At 34.5% G+C, this 17,553-nt stretch overlaps 5 protein-coding genes across 11 annotated transcripts; 2 read left to right on the forward strand and 3 right to left on the reverse strand.

The window, feature by feature from the left end:
- The first annotated feature begins 24 nt into the window (after window positions 1-24).
- LOC124910553 (trihelix transcription factor ASIL2-like) lies at window positions 25-1,494 on the forward strand. The gene has a single exon (XM_047451220.1). It carries the CDS (start codon window positions 209-211, stop codon window positions 1,238-1,240), a length of 1,032 nt encoding a protein of 343 aa, XP_047307176.1. The 5' UTR covers window positions 25-208; the 3' UTR covers window positions 1,241-1,494.
- Window positions 1,495-1,846: 352 nt separating this feature from the next.
- Window positions 1,847-3,067, reverse strand: LOC124944572 (cyclin-U4-1-like). The gene is made up of 2 exons (XM_047484867.1): window positions 2,734-3,067; window positions 1,847-2,649 (listed from the first exon to the last, which is right to left on the reverse strand). The coding sequence occupies exons 1-2, from the start codon at window positions 3,063-3,065 to the stop codon at window positions 2,274-2,276; spliced, it is 708 nt and encodes a 235-aa protein (XP_047340823.1). The 5' UTR covers window positions 3,066-3,067; the 3' UTR covers window positions 1,847-2,273.
- A 325-nt stretch (window positions 3,068-3,392) lies between these two features.
- LOC124944571 (pentatricopeptide repeat-containing protein At1g02150-like) lies at window positions 3,393-7,047 on the reverse strand. 2 transcript variants are annotated; one of them, XM_047484866.1, is made up of 3 exons: window positions 6,608-7,047; window positions 4,770-6,021; window positions 3,393-3,503 (listed from the first exon to the last, which is right to left on the reverse strand). In XM_047484866.1, the coding sequence occupies exons 1-2, from the start codon at window positions 6,992-6,994 to the stop codon at window positions 4,771-4,773; spliced, it is 1,638 nt and encodes a 545-aa protein (XP_047340822.1). In that variant the 5' UTR covers window positions 6,995-7,047; the 3' UTR covers window positions 3,393-3,503; window position 4,770. The 2 variants fall into 2 exon arrangements, with proteins under 2 accessions (XP_047340822.1, XP_047340820.1); XM_047484864.1 differs by lacking the exon at window positions 3,393-3,503 and adding an exon at window positions 3,777-3,802.
- A 1,093-nt stretch (window positions 7,048-8,140) lies between these two features.
- On the reverse strand, window positions 8,141-13,440 carry LOC124945189 (dol-P-Man:Man(7)GlcNAc(2)-PP-Dol alpha-1,6-mannosyltransferase). Of its 3 annotated transcripts, XM_047485578.1 has the most exons (20): window positions 13,296-13,440; window positions 13,132-13,217; window positions 12,975-13,016; window positions 12,843-12,888; window positions 12,412-12,498; window positions 11,743-11,798; window positions 11,253-11,370; window positions 11,101-11,159; window positions 10,905-10,976; window positions 10,245-10,308; window positions 10,053-10,156; window positions 9,603-9,674; window positions 9,357-9,443; window positions 9,191-9,258; window positions 9,047-9,115; window positions 8,876-8,958; window positions 8,714-8,813; window positions 8,573-8,638; window positions 8,394-8,487; window positions 8,141-8,322 (listed from the first exon to the last, which is right to left on the reverse strand). In XM_047485578.1, exons 1-20 carry the CDS (start codon window positions 13,333-13,335, stop codon window positions 8,248-8,250), a joined length of 1,488 nt encoding a protein of 495 aa, XP_047341534.1. In that variant the 5' UTR covers window positions 13,336-13,440; the 3' UTR covers window positions 8,141-8,247. The 3 variants fall into 3 exon arrangements, with proteins under 3 accessions (XP_047341534.1, XP_047341533.1, XP_047341535.1); XM_047485577.1 differs by lacking the exon at window positions 10,245-10,308 and having other exon boundaries at window positions 10,053-10,244; XM_047485579.1 differs by lacking the exon at window positions 10,245-10,308 and having other exon boundaries at window positions 10,053-10,244; window positions 12,975-13,030; window positions 13,296-13,314.
- An 883-nt stretch (window positions 13,441-14,323) lies between these two features.
- LOC124945156 (COP9 signalosome complex subunit 7) lies at window positions 14,324-16,727 on the forward strand. 4 transcript variants are annotated; one of them, XM_047485542.1, is made up of 9 exons: window positions 14,324-14,670; window positions 14,853-14,928; window positions 15,236-15,324; window positions 15,572-15,661; window positions 15,737-15,781; window positions 15,881-15,951; window positions 16,033-16,175; window positions 16,226-16,370; window positions 16,441-16,727. In XM_047485542.1, the coding sequence occupies exons 1-9, from the start codon at window positions 14,512-14,514 to the stop codon at window positions 16,460-16,462; spliced, it is 840 nt and encodes a 279-aa protein (XP_047341498.1). In that variant the 5' UTR covers window positions 14,324-14,511; the 3' UTR covers window positions 16,463-16,727. The 4 variants fall into 4 exon arrangements, with proteins under 4 accessions (XP_047341498.1, XP_047341496.1, XP_047341497.1 ...); XM_047485540.1 differs by having other exon boundaries at window positions 16,033-16,171; window positions 16,259-16,370; XM_047485541.1 differs by having other exon boundaries at window positions 16,033-16,171; window positions 16,262-16,370.
- The last annotated feature ends 826 nt before the right edge of the window (window positions 16,728-17,553 follow it).

The following is a 17,553-nucleotide window of genomic DNA, read 5'->3' on the forward strand; positions in this document are numbered from 1 at the left end:
GTTAGCCGTGCCACCTGTTCCTCACCACCCTAAGCGGTGGTCATTTTCTCTCTCATCATTCTAGATCTCGAAATCAGCCGCACACGGTTCCACCCCCACCACCACCACTTATAACCCTAAATTCACTCTCTCTCCTCTCTCTTTAAAAACATGCCTTTCTTTCCCCCACCGCCATCATCATCAACAACCACCGCCGCTTCAATCATCAATGGCAATGGTTACTGCAACAATCGCATCTCCTTCATCAAATCAAGACATACCCACCGCCGTTCCCGTCTCCGTCACCCAGAAACCTCCATCCACGCGCCGCCTCCCTCCGCCGTGTTGGTCTCACGATGAGACCGTTGCTTTGATAGAAGCGTATCGAGATAAGTGGTATTCTCTTCGGCGAGGGAATCTTAGGGCGAATCATTGGCTTGAGGTTGCTGATGATATCGCTAATCGATGCTCCCCCGCGATGGGGAATCAGCCGAAGACTTCTGTTCAATGTCGACATAAGATGGAGAAGTTGAGGAAACGGTATAGATCGGAGATGCAGAGAGCGGTGTCGATTCCTGGGAGTAGTCGTAGGTTTTCTTCTTCTTGGGTTCATTTTAAACATATGGATTCATTGGAAAGAGGACCTAATGTTGCTGCTGTTCCTCAAGTTGAATCTGCTCCGCCAGTTCAGGATGATGATGAAGATGACGAGAATGAGATCGATGATGATGAAGAACTGTATCAAGCTACGATTAAACGGCATGTTCCGTATAATCGTGGCGGATATGAAAACGGGAATGGAAGTGGAGGTGTGAATGGGTTTCGGATCAGAATTCCTGGGGTTGTTCGTCCAAACGCGGTGATGCCAGAAGTTAATAATAATAATAATAAGTACAGTAAATTTGGGGGGAGTAACCCTAGTTTTGGATCTACTACTAGGGTTATGAAAGATGGGTATTCTAAAATGGGAAAGATGGATGAATCATCAGGGAAGAATAAGAGGAAGAGGGGGGGAGATCCGGTGGAGGAGATGGCATCTGCAATAAAGTCACTTGGAGATGGGTTTGTGAGGATGGAGAAGATGAAGATGGATATGGCAAGAGAAGTTGAATCGATGAGAATGGAGATGGAGATGAAACGGACAGAAATGATCTTGGAATCTCAACAAAGGATTGTTGAGGCATTTGCTAGGGCTGCTTGTTCAGAGAAGAAAAGCAAGATGAAGATGAAGAGGATGATGATGCATTCACCTGAATCTTGAAGCTTCTTTCTTCTTCTTCCTCTGTCTGCTAAAGATTATTATTATTATTAATTATGTCAGGTTGGTTAACAATCTTTTGTTTCCTCAATCAAATCAAATCAATCAATCAATCAGGTATGAACAAACAAATGCATGAAATCTCTGATATATTTAGGCTGAGGTCAATCTTTTTGGGTTTTTATTTTGTTCTTGTGTATGTTCTAGTGACTGACTGACTCTGTTATGAGGTTATGAAATTTCTGAATTTTCAGACTTTTACCTGTTTTTGTCCATGTTATTATAACTAATTCTGAAATCAAGATAGAATTTTGAATAAAGAACACATTTAAAAGTTTATGGTAAGAGTCGACTTAACGGACCAAAAGGTACTCAGTAAAGTCGATTTAAAAGATCAAAATGTTACCGACTCGATTTTATTTAAAAACGTTTTGAAGAAGTTGTGACTATGGGGTGTACTAGGCCTTCCAATAACTGATATTTAAAAAGTCAATTCCTTTTACTAATATTATCAATGGGTATTTATTACCTTAATATATTTATACTTGATTTAGTGATTTAATTCATTTTTTTGAGTTTAATAATATACATAAAAAAGTATTAGAAATCCAAGAATGTGCACATAAAGAGTAAAAGACAGAGAAACAAGTTGGGCACATGCACTATACAGTATACACTAGGGATGGAATCCTTACAACTGTCATGTAGCATTAACATGTTTAATTCATTTGACTAAAAATGCAAGAACAACGGGTAAAACTGCGAATAAGAATAAGATCGGGGACCTAAGAGAGATTATATATTCATCATTATGAGGCCATTGATGAAAAGCTACCCATCTGTACATACCAATTGATTCCAAATACAAAATACCCAAAGTTTAGTAAAATGACAGCAAAAGAAGCTAGGTTTATAGCTAGACAAACTAATTAAAGACATGATGATTCATGTAATAATAGTAATATAAGTAATTAATCCTAGCTAGCTAGCTAAAAACTACAAGTTGGGCATTATGAATCATGATTGAGACGTTGAATTAAACAGCAGCAAGTTGCTGCTGTAATTGGTGTTGATGGGAGCTGGAGGAAGACGACTGATCTTCATCGTCGTCGTCGTCTTGATCATCACTGAACCACAAGCAGTGAAGCAGCTTCTTTGATCTAATTCCTACATTCAATGATGATGACATCTGATCATCTTCATCATTATCGTGAACTGCTAAATCAAACGGCAGAGGCTGAATCATCATCACAGTCATCATCTCCTTGTGGAGATAGGAACAATAGGTATAGAAAGTGGATGGAGTCACATTCAAATGAAAACCCAATCCAAATAAGAAATCCACTTCAAGAAAGTTCATCTCTTCTGTGCTAATTCCCCCCACTTTCCCATAATAAGCATTGTTGTAATACCTTTAAATTAATTCATAAATAATACTCATATTACTGAGAATATTCCAAGAAGAAGAAGATGAACGAATGAAGGGAAGAACTTACATGTCATCCATGAATTTGGCGGCTACCATGACACTGGTGATGAGCAATCTATGAACATTGAACGAATTGATGGGCAAACTCGGCTGCCTTTGAGCAAATCTGTCCAAATAAACGTAAGCCACTACGAAGCACGACGGGCTGCAATTCGCATACTTGAATATCCTCTCCAGATAGCTCTGAATTGAGATGCTTGGCCTGGTGAGGCCATGGAAGACTGAGATCTTCTGAGTCCTGAACCCACGGCTGAGATCATTCGTCTCCGCCACTCGTTGGAGGAGACAGGGGAGGAATTCTATGAGTCTCGGCATCTGTCTCTCCAACAATTCACCCATTGAAGAGCGGACAGGGAACAAGGAACAATAGTAATAGTAATGGAGGAAGAAGAGAGAAGAAGCCCTTCTTTTATGTTTTATAACAGCAACATCCTGTGGGTGGTCGTTATTTAGTGGGTATATTTCTTTTATATATTGTTTATCTAATTGACAAGAATAGCCTTGGATATTTGAAATCTCGTGTAGCTTATGACCCGGAAAGTTTGTGGGTTGAGTTGGATTTGGAATCTCTTTTGGAGTTCAAAACTTGACTTACAATGGTGGGAAAGTTTGGTTAAACGAAGAACTGGCAATTATAGCTAGAGAGAGAATATATATAAATATTAATTGAATAGGACAAACCATGGAAGGTAGTGGATTGGTAGGTTGCCATACTTTTCATGTGATTACATGTGATTAATGGCTATTGATGATGGATGGAATCCTACATATGGGTCCCTGTTGCATGTGGTTAAATATGATTATACATATAGTTAGATAACTAATTTTGAATCTAATCTAACATTTAACATTTAAGATCTCACATCTTCAAGATTATTCATTTATTAACTCTTAAGCATATTTCACTGGACAAAAGGTTAATAAAGACAAAGGAAACATGAATGATAATCTATATAGAACGAAGAGATCTCGGAAACCTTGAGTTGGATTATTGGAGGGATTTCGAGATGGCTTGCGGGGGAACTCTGATGTTGGTTTTCCTTTTGTTTCGTTTAGAGAATTGTTTGAATGGGTCCCTAGATAAGAAATAAATAAGTTTATAAGTTATAATATTATAAGTATAAGAAACTAATGGTAGATAAAATAGGGTGGGTGTAGACAAACAATATTGAGGGAGAGACAGTTGCATGTTATCTGGCAAGCTAAGCCAAGCCAAGCCATTGTTTTCTAGATCTCAAGGGCATAAAGGTCTATAAAAAAACATGAGCTTTCTTTAAGATTTGAGAAAAAAGAAAGGGAGACTTATGAATATGTTCCCAGCCAGCCAATTCTCAGTTGCTCTAACATGGTGGCAAGCCAATAATTAATGGGATGCTCCACATTCTCTTCTATATATATATATATAATAATATTTGACTACAAATAACCGGGTCTGACACCACAACGCACGACCCCAGGTTCGTTTGAGGGTTTGACCTGTTCTCGAAACTTGGAGCGATTAATTAAAAAATACATAAGAGTCTATGTGCAACAATCTAACCAACTAAGCTAAATAACTTTTACTAATTCAATCAAATACCTTCAATTCAATTAATATGCAGGTATGACATTGAAAACATTCATAGCTTAACTCAAGCTAAATCTAAATATCTAAGTGATTTTCGATAACAATAGTTTTCAAATCAACTTAATTATTTCGATTAAGTCAAATAAAATGTGTTACGAAAACCTTGCAAACCTCTAATAATCTTTTCTTACTTGAATAATACAGTTCTAATATTCAAAGGGTGTTTTGTTACAAGCAGAAGAACAAGAAAGGGGTAACATTACATGGAAAAATATCACATTGAACCTTAAAGGATCTAAAGCCAAATTACAAAGTAGAACAAAATTTCTGAACAAGAAACTCAGGGTGGGTGGATGACATGATATCCCTTATAACTAAAGGAAGAGAAAATATGGGTTTTAAGTAAAATCATCATCTTTAGATGGTAATCTAACAATAAAGACAAAATAAACTAAGAATTTGAAATTATAGGATACCTTAAAGTTGGATAACAAGTGTTTCAGCTTCTTCTTCAACATCTTCACCCTCCTGGTTATGTTCTTCATAATCATCATCACCTGCCTCTGCCTGTATCATTTTGAATTCTTTTCCATCTAAAGGAATGTAAGACATATAACCAGCATCTTCAAAACATTTTGTTTTTTTCATCAACTCAAACAACCCTTCCTTACTAACACTATCTTCTTCCTTCTCACATAGCTTCAAAATCGACGCTACATTGACAGGCTTCGGCTTCCAATTATTGGATTCCACTATAGTTGCAACAGCCTCCTTCAAGCAAGACAATGCATCCGAACCCCTATTCTCTTGAATTCGACCTTCTGCAAGAATCTCCCACGAAGCAGCATTAGGTTTCCCTCCGGTTTTTGCCATATGGTTAAACAATTCCTCGGCTTTCTCCATTTTTCCATTCCTCACATGCCACCCCATAAGTAAATTCACAATCCTAGGATCATACGACGTCTTAACCGATAACCATTCCTCATAAACCGTTAGGGCCCATTCGATGTCATCGAGACGAACCAATGAAGAAATCATCGTGTGGTAACCCAAGTTAGTCGCGATAGGAAATATTGACTTGTAAATTCCCCATATTCGTCCAACTTCCTCCTTGTTTCCCATATTCCCATACAAACTTATCAGATAGTGGTAAGGAATTCTATCCCTGCCTGTTATTCGGCTCTCAACCTCCTTCAAGCAGATAACTCCTTTCTCATGTTGCCTTAGTTTAATGTACATTGTAGCCATCGTGCTGAACGTTGTCCAGTTTGGATTAATCGTCGCATCCTGTTGCATTTCATTAAACACTCTTTCCATCCCTTCTACAGAATCTCGGGAACCATATGATGACAACCAAATGTTATAGGAATACAAATCCAAAGGTAACCTTTTCTGCTTCATGTCTGAGATAATAGCGTCTACTTGATCGAATTCTTTCAAGCTCATATACATAGTCATCATCACATTCATGGGAAGACAGTGATTTGCGTAACCCTTACTCTTCATATCATCTAATAACAATTCGGCTTTCTCTTTCATTTTTATCTTTCCATAGGAGTTCAAGAGAGCTCCATAAGTTCTCTTATCCTTTATCTTATCCGGCAGTTTCTGAAAGTACTCTTCAGCAATTGCTATTCCATGAACTTTAGCAATTAGGTCTAACTGAAGCGCTGTGTCACTAGAAGTTGTTCTGAATCTCTCTGCTCTATTGTTCATCCACTGATAAACCTGTATAAATTTGAAACTAACTCATCTCAGGTCAAAATCATTACTCATACATAATCAGAAATCAAATCAGGATATGCATATAAACATTTATTTCAACAAAGGAAGCAAAATACAATTCATTCAGTAAATATGAATTTTTTATTTTATTTTTTTGAATTAAGGAAAACTAGGACGTCACCTCCGTTTCAACACAAAACGCTTTCAGATGAAATCAAACCCGTGACTTTTTAGTCTCTTAAACTCAGTAAACATGAATCTAGATACTAGAGAAATGGAATTACACCTCAAAATCATTAATCATACAGAAGTCAAATCAGGATATGCATATATCATACATTCCAAGGAAGCAAAATACAATTCATTCAGTAAACATGAATCTAGATATCAGGGAAATAGAATTAATTATATCTCAAAATCATTAATCATACATAATCAGAAGTCAAATCAAGATAGAAACATGAATCTAAAAAAATGGACAACGGGTTAAACACATAAACTCGCAAACACACTTAACCACACTTAACCGGTCTCGAAAGCAATACTTCAGAAAACATGAATCTGAGATATCAGGGAAATGGAATTATACCTCAAGAGCTATCTTAAAGCGTCTGAATTTTCTCAACTCTTTAATGACTCTGGAAAGTTCCCACTTGGAAATTAACTTACCCTCTTTCTCCAAATGATTCAAAACACTTGCCGCGCCTTTTTTGGGGTCTTCCATAAGCGATAACTTCTTGAATATCCCATTCCATTTCAGCTGCTGCGGCGGCCTTTTCTCGTAATCGACTGTTTTGTTGCCGAAGGCATTCGATATCTTATATCTTACGACTGGGAAACCGATGTTGTTAACTCCCTGAAAAGATACAGAACCGCGAAATGTTGACGGTAGAGAGGAAGAGTGCGAAGTTGATGATGATAGATATACGTGACGATTCTGTAGGAGGGATTGGGAGACTGTGGATTGAAGCATCATTTCGTGGATTTCGAAGACGAAAGATTCAGGGAGGGAGGGAGGGAGAGAGTGAGTGAGGGCTTATAGGCAGTATTTTGAAGCTCTGTAAAGATAAGTTCTTGGTCGAATTTTTATTTCAAGATAATTTTGAATCAAAATAATTTTTTTTGAATGAATTATTATTTAATTAAATTAAAAGTTTATATTAAAAATTAGTTAATAAATAATATAAAATAACAACTCTACATTTAATTCAAATAATTGATAATCTAACTATTATAAAATTAAAATTATTTATCAAATATTCAATGATAAATGTTGAAATAAAGCAACTAAACAAATAAATAATACATTATAAAAAAAATCTCAATAAAATATTTTAAACAGAGTTGAAATTATTTTTAAAGGTTAATAATTAATGTCTGAAAAAAAATACTGGAGAATTACTTGCACGGAGAGTTCTTATTTGAAAAATCAAATTCAATAATTTTTTTATTGAAAATATAAAAAAAAAAAAAAAATTCACATCTAATAATTTTATCTATTTTGTTATCAAAAAAGGACATACACGAAATCATATTATTTGAACTATAAAAATTTCAAAATAAAAAAAATCTGATTTCATTAAATAATATGCCACAACCATATACATTTTGATACTAGAAAAATGATATATAAAAAAATGACTTTTTAATAAAATATATGCTTTATTAAATAATATATATGTATAATTATTTATAAGCCACATATATCTATTTTTCTTTTAAAATATGACCTATCAAAATTATGACTTTAACTTCAACTACTTAAAAATAATCATTTATAACAATAATTCTTTATACAGGTAATATTAAAACATTCAAATCAGCTGATATATCAGTTAAGATTTTTTTTTTATTAATCTTTTTATAATATCATTCAAATATTAATTTAAATAATATTTTAAAATATATATTACTAAAATTAAAAACATTTTTTCAATTAAACTCATCCCTACTAACTCCAGCTTCCAAACAAGAAAGAAAAAGTTGAAGGTTTAATATCATTTTAAAAACTTAACTGAAAATGAAAAGTTAGTATTTAAAAAAAATCAATTTATGGCAATAAATTTTGATTATAATGTTATTCTTACCCATTTAAGTTATTTTCATTGTGGTATATCGAAAAGAAAAGAAGAAAAAAACCTAGCCAGGGGTAAAATTTCCCGAAGAATCATCAAAGATTGTTGAAAGACATTAAATTAAGTTAACAACAATTGAGTTGATTTAATCAAATCACAAGCATCCTTGCCAACTTCTTCTATTTGCCATCTCCTTATTACCATGAATGAATACTTTAGGTTCTTTTACCTATAGAAAGGGGTAATAATAAATAACCGAGACGAAAATTATATTTAACGACGAGTTTAAGGAATTCTTACAAGTGAAATAGGTGGAAAATCCCTTCGGATTTGATATCTGGAAAACCCGTCTACTGCAAATAAACACTTGTATCCATTGATTTCTTTATGCTCACTGCAATCATTCACCAGATGTATTTTTTTTTATTTCCAATAAGATCGTTATGCAATGTATATACAAAACCGATAAGGAAACTCACTTAAGAAGATAGGTGAAATTTCTCTGGCTTAATTCTCCCAAATGTATACCTTCTTCCTTAGAATACCTATAAACAAAATGCAGAAAAGGTTAACCAACAGTGTTCTTTTGTTTGAGCCGGAGAAATCAAAATTCAGACTACCTCCAAGGTGAATCGTTTTCACAAAAGCGGGAAACTCCATTCATTGCTGAGAAGGAATCAATATGAACCCAAGTCTTGTTTTGATCACTTTCAACCTCACCTATACAGAAATTCAATCATCTGTTGTTGAAAATAGAATTTACAGAGGCATAATAACAATACCTAACAAATGCAATCTTTGAAGAGCATAGCCTCCAGGATAGTTCTCATATGATGCCATGAACGTAACGACAGTAAGACCTAGACTGTAAAGCAGATCGCAATATTCAATCAGTTGTATTACTGCCCTAATTATGCAGTCCCTCCAAATGAAATTTAAAAAATTCAGCAAACCTGCTCAAGAGTAACCCCAGCAAACCAATATAGAGAAATACCCAAGAACCTTTCTTCCTATTATTGAAGCTGAAACAAGTTCAAAGTACAAAATCAATGTAAGTAGGAAGGACTGAGCAGAAAAAAAACATAAAAAACACACACATTCTACTGGCTGCAGTAGCTGCTGATAAATTGAGCATTGGGATAACACCAATAATAAAGCGGAGTTCCTGCATCGATGACGAACATGAAAATTCACATACCAATCAATAGAAGACTGATAACAATTAAAGTATGGAAGGAATTAGATTTATTCTCTAAACAATACCTTGTGCGGAAGTTTGGAGTACAGTATAACAAATGACCAAATCGGAAGCATGTAGGGTAAAAGCCTTCTATCAATAAAAACTCCGAGCTGTAAGTGAAATGCCATGTCAGCATAGCAGATTTAGTGATTGGACACATAAGCATGTGATACTATTCCTTTTCATGGTCAGCTAACTTTTAAAATAAGATGTTATTTCCTAATAGTAAAATACAACAGCATTAATCAATTTTGATTTCAAAGATTTACCAGAGAAAGAGGATAAGCAGCCAACAATGATCGGGGGAGTGCTGAAGTGAAATACCAATGAAATGGATGAGTCTGAAAGCTATAAGTGAAGGAACCACCACTATCTATCTATCCATAGAAAGAAGCTCATTTGCTTCCTTAACTTGGGCATGGGCATACTCAATTCACTCACTAAACTTTGAAAAATGGCTTACTTCCCCCATCTGTTAACTTCGTTAATGTCATGATATCCTATATTTTAGTCTTGAGATTAAGGAGCTGCGTAAATTGTGTATAGCTCATTAAGTATTTAATGGAGAATTAAAAAAATGACGACGATAAGTAATTTGAGCCATTTTTAAAAGTAGAAGAAGCAAAACAAGCTTCACACAAACTGAGAAAGCAAAATGAGCTTTTCATACAAGGTCAGGAAGCAAATGAACTTCTGTTCTTTTATATAAAAAAGGATACACCCCATTCAGAACTCCGATTTAGGACAGAATTGAACCAGAGAACTTCAAATTCCGGCCATAGTAACCTTCTCCACATAACAGAATCCACCAGCATCGTAAGACCTGTGATGATATCCTTTAAGATCTCAGCGAATATCGGAGCAGTAAGAGATGGAACAAATGAAAAGGTGCTAAAGCTTGTGTTACCAACCTATGCAAAGTAAAGCAGTCAGAGAGCAAAGTTTAAGTGCCTTCCATAAAGAAACTGATCTAGTCTGCCATAATGCAAAAGTGAATCTCAAACACACCTCCAGCAAAACAATGAGGACTCCAGACAAGTAGGAGTTAAAGGCATTCACTAGGCATTTTTTGGAAACAACGGAGTATAATCAGTTCAGGTACAGCATATTGATCATAAATTATGGAAGAATCTATGAGTTGATGTATGTGAGAGTTTTATGTCAAAACTAGTCGAGGTGCCCAAGACAGTCAATTTATTTTAAATAAAATTGCGAAGTCAAACCAAGAATGATAAAAAGAGGAAACGGATCATCAAATAACAGAAAAAAAATGCATAGTTAATTCATTATCGCAGTGTACAATTTTGGAAAGTGTTATTTGTCACCATCACATTTCAAAATTGTCAAAGTAAAAAGTGAAAGTGAATTTGTTTGTATTTTGTAAAAATAAGTGTGATTGAACTTTTTTTAGTGTAAAATGCGTGAAAAGCTGTCAATTTTTTTTATTATGCTACAGAAAAAAATGATTGTGTTTCTAGCCAAATGGACTATTTATTGTCACATGATTTTTTGTATAACAAAAAGGCTTGTTCAGAAAAAACATATGGTAAAGCTGATAGCAGCAGATGTACCAGTAAGAGCTCAAGGCCAAGTGGTGCAAGCAGCAAAAGAATATCACAGCGAAAGATAAGAGTGGCAACAATCTGAAAGCACGAGAGAAATTTGATGTGAAAATGCTCCATGAAACAAGATTAGACTAGTTGTAGTGGTCTAATCATATCGTTTGAACCATAAGACTGAGTTCTTGGCACTTGGGGGATATAATACCAAAGAGTTTAATGCTCCATAAAAGGATTCCTGAAGCCAATATCCATATGCCAAATTGACTGAAATATAAAGGAAAAGCCAAAAAAAGTAAGGTTTGTGATAATTCAACAAACTTTCTCAGAGATAGGGTAAGAAGAGAAAAATCAAGTCACCTAAACCCAAAGCAAATATATTGGGAAGAGGCCGTGTGCAATAGAAAAGCATGTGAAACTGCACTGCTGTCAAAATCACAAAAAAGAATTCTACTTGGCGACCAAACTTGTGCTTAATCTGCTCAAACAAAAAGAAGATTAATATTGGTTATGCTATCAAGAGACTTATTGAGGAAAAAGGAGCATACAAATTGAATAGAGCAATTCAAGACTATTTATGGGCATTTTACAATGGTGCAACTCTTTATTTCTACAACCACAGAAAGGGTTTTACAGTGGAATCTGTTTAACCCTCAAATGCTGCAATCACGATAAGATAAATCCTGAATCTGTTTTTGACCAAAAATCCTCAGGACTTACAATCTATCAAATGTTAAGCTGAAAATATAACAAATTCATTCCTAGCAAGCCTTCTAGGCTGCATCGATATAAAAGCCGGCACACATACTATATTATAGAAGGCTGACAGCGAAAGAGGGAGAATACATACCTGCAAGCGGAAAAACCGTAGCATCAACAATATTATAAACCCCAGTGCTAAGCGAACTAGAACAAAAAATTGACAAATTCATCAATTGGATAATGGTACATAGCTATACCAGTTTGTAGAAGCAAATGGAAAAACTACTGTCAAAAGAATAAATAGACACTTGTATTCAAAAAATCATAAAACGTAGCAGCCACATGCACATCAATAGCCAATATTAAGGTTATAGTGAACACAAACTAAACCACTGTATCTGGAAGCGCTTTGAGTTTAAGCGGAGGGCCATGACTGTGGGGGTGTCATGCTAGCTCTCCTTTATTAAAAAAAAAAAAAAAACTAAACCACTGTATAGATATATATTAAGAGTTTTCTAATGCCCGCCAATATAGTGATTTTTCTTAACACATAGAAGTTAGCAGGAATATGGAAAAAGGTAGAAGGAACTCCTTGTAAAAAGGTTGGTTGGCCATTCATACCAACTCAAAGCACTTCAATTTCCTCCCCTCTTTTTTGGGTAAGAGAAGTGAAACACTTAAAAATCAGAAATGAATAACCAAATTATGAAATTCTAAAGCCAAAAAGTATTAAAAATACCTAAAATACATACTCTTTTGACAGATAACAGTAGTCATAGTCGCTATTAAACAGAAAAAAAAAGACAGGTTAACTGACCAGCATAAAGACTGTAAATCTTTGGTAGGTGGAGCCAACTGATTACTGAAGTCGCAGGAAATGCTAGTATTGACACCAATAAAGAACCTAGAAGATCAAGACCACTCAAGAGTGATTTACAAGGAAATCTGTCATCAGTTACAACATCCAAAATTGGATCTTAAACATTAACATGAAACACATTCCGAATCATAGTAACTTGAGCACATTGATTAGTCAAAGCAAGTCGGTAACCATGATAAAGTACAATAACAAAGTTTAAACTAGGGTTTAACAGAAAAAGGGATAAATTTAAAAACTCTGATTAGCTTCTTTGAACTTGTTTTTTAAATGTTAAAGTTTGTATTAGATATAATAAGTTGTTACAAAGGCCACTTGCAATAAACTCAACTCAAAGAGACTTTAGGCAAGAACATGGAACTTAATATTACCAATGAAAGTGCGAGGAACAACTCCAGGAAACTCCAAATGATCATACTGACATGGATTAAGCAAATGCAATCACAAAGTTAGGTTTATATCCAAGAACAGGTACAAAAAATAATAATGAGAGCTTAGCTTACATTTTCCAAGTGATGTTGATGATACAGAATATCATGCATTGCCTTGACAACAAAAGCTAAGACGTTAATCAAGAGAATGATTGATTCATCTTCAGAATATGTAAAGTAAGAATTGAGTATTCAATTGAAGTTGGATCGATTAAAGGAGATTGATTACCTGTACGTTGAAGCTCTCTTCCACTTTGGTGTATGGAACGAGGAAGACGTAAAACGCAGCGATTGAACCTAATAGAAGGTCGTAACCTAAGAAATGAAACCACAATTAACTTGAAAAGTCGTTAGGATACATAGAAATGATACTGAAACATATCGTTAACTTGCCGTAAAGCTCCATAAACTTTGAATTCTTTCGATCCATCATCTGATGATCCGGTGACGATGATCAATGAGTAGTAGTCGTTTCTTTGCTGTACTTCGCCTGAGTTAGTGTTGCCGGCGGCAGAAGTCTTCTATCTCGTTTCTTTGCTCCCTTGATTTTCTTTAACATACAATTTTATCATTGAAGTTTTAAACATTACAAATCAGTCCTTTTTTCTTTTCTTTTATTATTCTCTTTTTATTACATGTGATTTTAAAAGATATTAATTTATTAAAAGGGTGAACAAACACATGATAAATCATAATTAAAAAAAATTAAAATGAATTTTTTACGATAAATTAAATTGTGAAAGTTAATGTGTTTTTTTAATAATAACGGTTTCAAACGAAATTTAGAATGTTACAAATCTTACTGCTGAAATTTAGCGAATCAAATATAATCAAAATTGAGGTTCTTTATTTGGATAAATTGAAATTTCAGAAAAAAAAAATTCAAACGATACAAATTAGAGTTTTTTTTATTGTTTAAATTATATAAAACGAGATTTTATAATAATTTTAAAATCCTTTACCTTATTATTTACGTGATATTTATAAATAAATAAAAATTTTAATGTCACTAATTTAACTAATAAAATTTAGCTTTGCGACAACAAAATGTAGATATGCCCAACCTCCCTTAGGTCATGAGTTCGGACGAGTCCGTCAGACGACAAATTCTGCGTCTAGTTAAATAGTTAAGTGTGTTTGCGAGCTATGCGTTTAACTCACGAAAATTAGTCATACTCTAAAAACGAAACTTAGATTCTAAAAAATTTTAACGAATTTCAGTAATTAAATTAGTAATATTAATTTTTATTTATAATTTATAAATATTATTATATAATAAGTTAATAGTTTTAACAATTAAGGTAAGTAGTTTTACTTAATATATATATATTAAATTTTAATTTATTTATTAAAATAATAAAATTGTTTACTTAAAAATATATAATAAAATTGTAAAAAATAAATCCTTTATTTGTGTTGGCATCTCGTTTCCGATTACACCTACCGACCGATTTCAATGTCGAGATCCTAGGGTTTTGAAATCTCAGTGCTTTCTTTCAGAATCGATTCAAACGTCCACTAATCGCTGAAATCAGTTCTAGGGTTCACTTTACCTAATATAATTCTATACAATCCAGGGGGTTTTCATTCCACTGGATTTTTCTCAACTATGGACCTCGAACAGAAGCAAGAAGAATACATCGCCTACTTCGTTAAGCAAGCCTCTTCCCTTAAAGGTTCGTCTCTAGCGGACGTCGTCATTGAAGCGACTTCTCATCCATCACTCTTCGCTTTCTCCGAGATTCTTGCTGTTCCCAATGTTACCGAGGTCTGTATTTTTCATTTTTAGCTATCCTGGATACTGTACATGAATTCAGCTCGAAAGCAGACGTATCTCACTCAATCAACAAATTTAAATGCTCAAATACAATAGTTTGTATACATTATTAAAGAATGTGTTGTAGAAATTTTAGCTATCCTGGGTCTGATTGTTGTTAAACTTGTTTGCAGCTTCAAGGAACCGAAAAATCTGTTTATCTTCACTTGCTTCGTCTGTTTGCTCATGGGACATGGAGTGACTACAAAGGTAAGCAAACAATTAGTACCACTTGTGATAATGTTTGATCAATAGTCAAGGTATTGTTCATGGTGATTTGAATTAGAAGTTGTATTATTATGTCAGTTGATTAAATATAATATCAGTTGTATTATAATGAAGTCCTATATGATCACACTTGTAACAATTAATACCTATCAAGCTCCCTCATGTTTGTCTGGATTTTATTTATTTAGTTTTGCTTACATGGTATTGAAAGTGGAGAAAAAGATATTTGGTGGAAGCGACTTTGAACTGTTTATGAAAATCTTACAAAATAGCATATCATGGTTTTCAGATAATGCTGGTCAGCTTCCAGCGTTGGTACCTGACCAAATCCTCAAACTTAAGCAACTTACTGTGCTTACATTGGCTGAGTCCACTAAGGTAATGTTTTTCATACACTTTCAAATGTCTTTTCACTGGCATCTTAATCAAGGTTGGAATGGATTTTGGTGTCTTTTAGAGTGCTAATGATTGTTTAACAGTCAGTATGGAGTTTGCTGTTGTTACTTTCTTAAATTTGTTTGCTCATTCATTACCATGAGTTCAATGTTTTTTTTTCTAGTTAGATATATCATAGTACTTTCTTTAATTTTGATCATTGGGGTCTGATCCATAGTGTACTTTCCAGGTTTTGCCTTATGATGTGCTGATGCAGGAGCTAGATGTTTCAAATGTGCGGGAACTAGAAGATTTTCTTATCAATGAGTGCATGTATGCTGTAAGTATTCTACCAAATATACATACCATAGAGAATCAAAGGTTGAAATTCTGCTGATTATTGTATGTTTTGTAGGGTATAGTAAGAGGAAAGCTGGATCAATTGCGAAGATGCTTTGAGGTTGGTCCTGACTAGCTAGCTGCTACAAGCATATTTTGATCAGAAGGTTTTTAGAATTTGTTTCCTAGTTAAGCATGTTTTGTTTTTGGTGAATTTTAGGTTCAATTTGCAGCAGGAAGGGATTTAAGACCAGTGCAAGTGGATACAATGATAGAAACATTAGCTAACTGGTAAGGAAGGAAGGAGGGATTCAATATCTTGCAATTTAAATTTGTGATGGTAAAAATGTAAAGCATCTGAAAAACACACAGGTTGAATACGTCAGATGAGCTTCTTGTATCGATCCATGATAAGATAAGATGGGCAGACAGCATGAGTGATTTGGACAGGAAACATAAGAAAGAAGTGGAAGAGAAAGTTGAGGATGTAAAAAAAGTACTCTCCATAAAGGTCAGTTGAGTATCTTTCGCTTGTTTCACAACACTAAACGCAGCCTAGGTCTAGGGTTGCGATATAGTCTTACTTACGTTGTGGCAGAAGTTGCACACTATGAGCAGGCAGACGTTGACTTACGAGGGGGGCATGAAGAGATCTTCTCTGGACCTTCTGGAGTGATGGACTTTGAGGAAGAACGCAGCCGACCTAAGAGGTATATTTCTTATCTTTTTCATTTTTTATTCGGAAATGGAAAAATGCTGATGTGTAATTATAAAATGCAGGAGGCGCCATCCGATTCCTTGAAAGAACAAGAGTGGAGATCAACAAATGGGGGGTGGGGGCGTGATCTTCTTGTTCTTCGTCCTCCTGCTGAGCCAGCCATGTGCTGGCAATCAGAAACTCTTTTATTTTTCTCCATGTTTGGAGATTTGATTTGATTACTAGTGGATCTTTTTAGTAGCAAATTCCCCAGAATTTCTTCCTCTTTTTATCCAATCTATTTGTAGTGTTGTTAGTTACTGGAAGACCCATAGAAGAAGAAAATTACAGTATTCATTTATTTGTTGCATTACTATCTTATGACAACTTACTTAGGTTTGATTCAAATAAATCAGTTTAAACAAATAAAGACCCAATGATTTGAGTAGCCATATTTGGTGCATTCACAAGGCATAATCGAGATTCATTGGGTCGTTTTCTCCATTTATGACTCGAAATGAGTGGTTTAAGGTTCGAATTTACACATTTTTCATATTCCACCAACACACTGTCACAATAGAATGTCACTTGCAACAAATAATTATTGGATGTACCATACCCCTGAGAACAAAATAGTGGTATTTTAGTACATATCTTCTTCTTTGGCTCAAAAATTGAAGTATCATACCTTCTTAAACTGAACATTCTTTCATCTCAACCATTACACACACTAAGAGATTCTACACTCTCAATAATTTTATGCAACAATGCAGTCCAAAGATTAACTAGGTTCCCAAGATCTTCAAAACATCAAATTTCCACTTTCCCTTGCAAAATTATAATTTTCTGAAAATACTTGAACACAGCCAATTGGCATGCCTACTTCTCGAACTCATCCCTTTGTCCTCCCTTTATCCTCGTGCCTTTACCTATTGCTGTTCTGTTCTGATTTTGGTTTCCCCAACCACAAGCTTTTCAGAAAAAGCTGAAGTTGGGTAGGGAAAAAATAATTTCAGTCCCTTTGCAGTTTACTGGTGATGATGGAAGAAGAAGGAAGCTCGCGAAGAAGAAGGAAGCTCGAGAAGAAGAAGAAAGAAACTCTCCTCGAAGAAGGTTTAGGGATTTAGAAGGAAGAAGTCTCAAAAGGAGTTGCAATCTTTGTAGGATTTAAGTTTTATATTTGATAACTAAAAAGA

The sequence above is a fragment of the Impatiens glandulifera genome, chromosome 7 (assembly GCF_907164915.1).
Source record: "Impatiens glandulifera chromosome 7, dImpGla2.1, whole genome shotgun sequence".
In the NCBI taxonomy this organism is placed as follows: domain Eukaryota; kingdom Viridiplantae; phylum Streptophyta; class Magnoliopsida; order Ericales; family Balsaminaceae; genus Impatiens; species Impatiens glandulifera.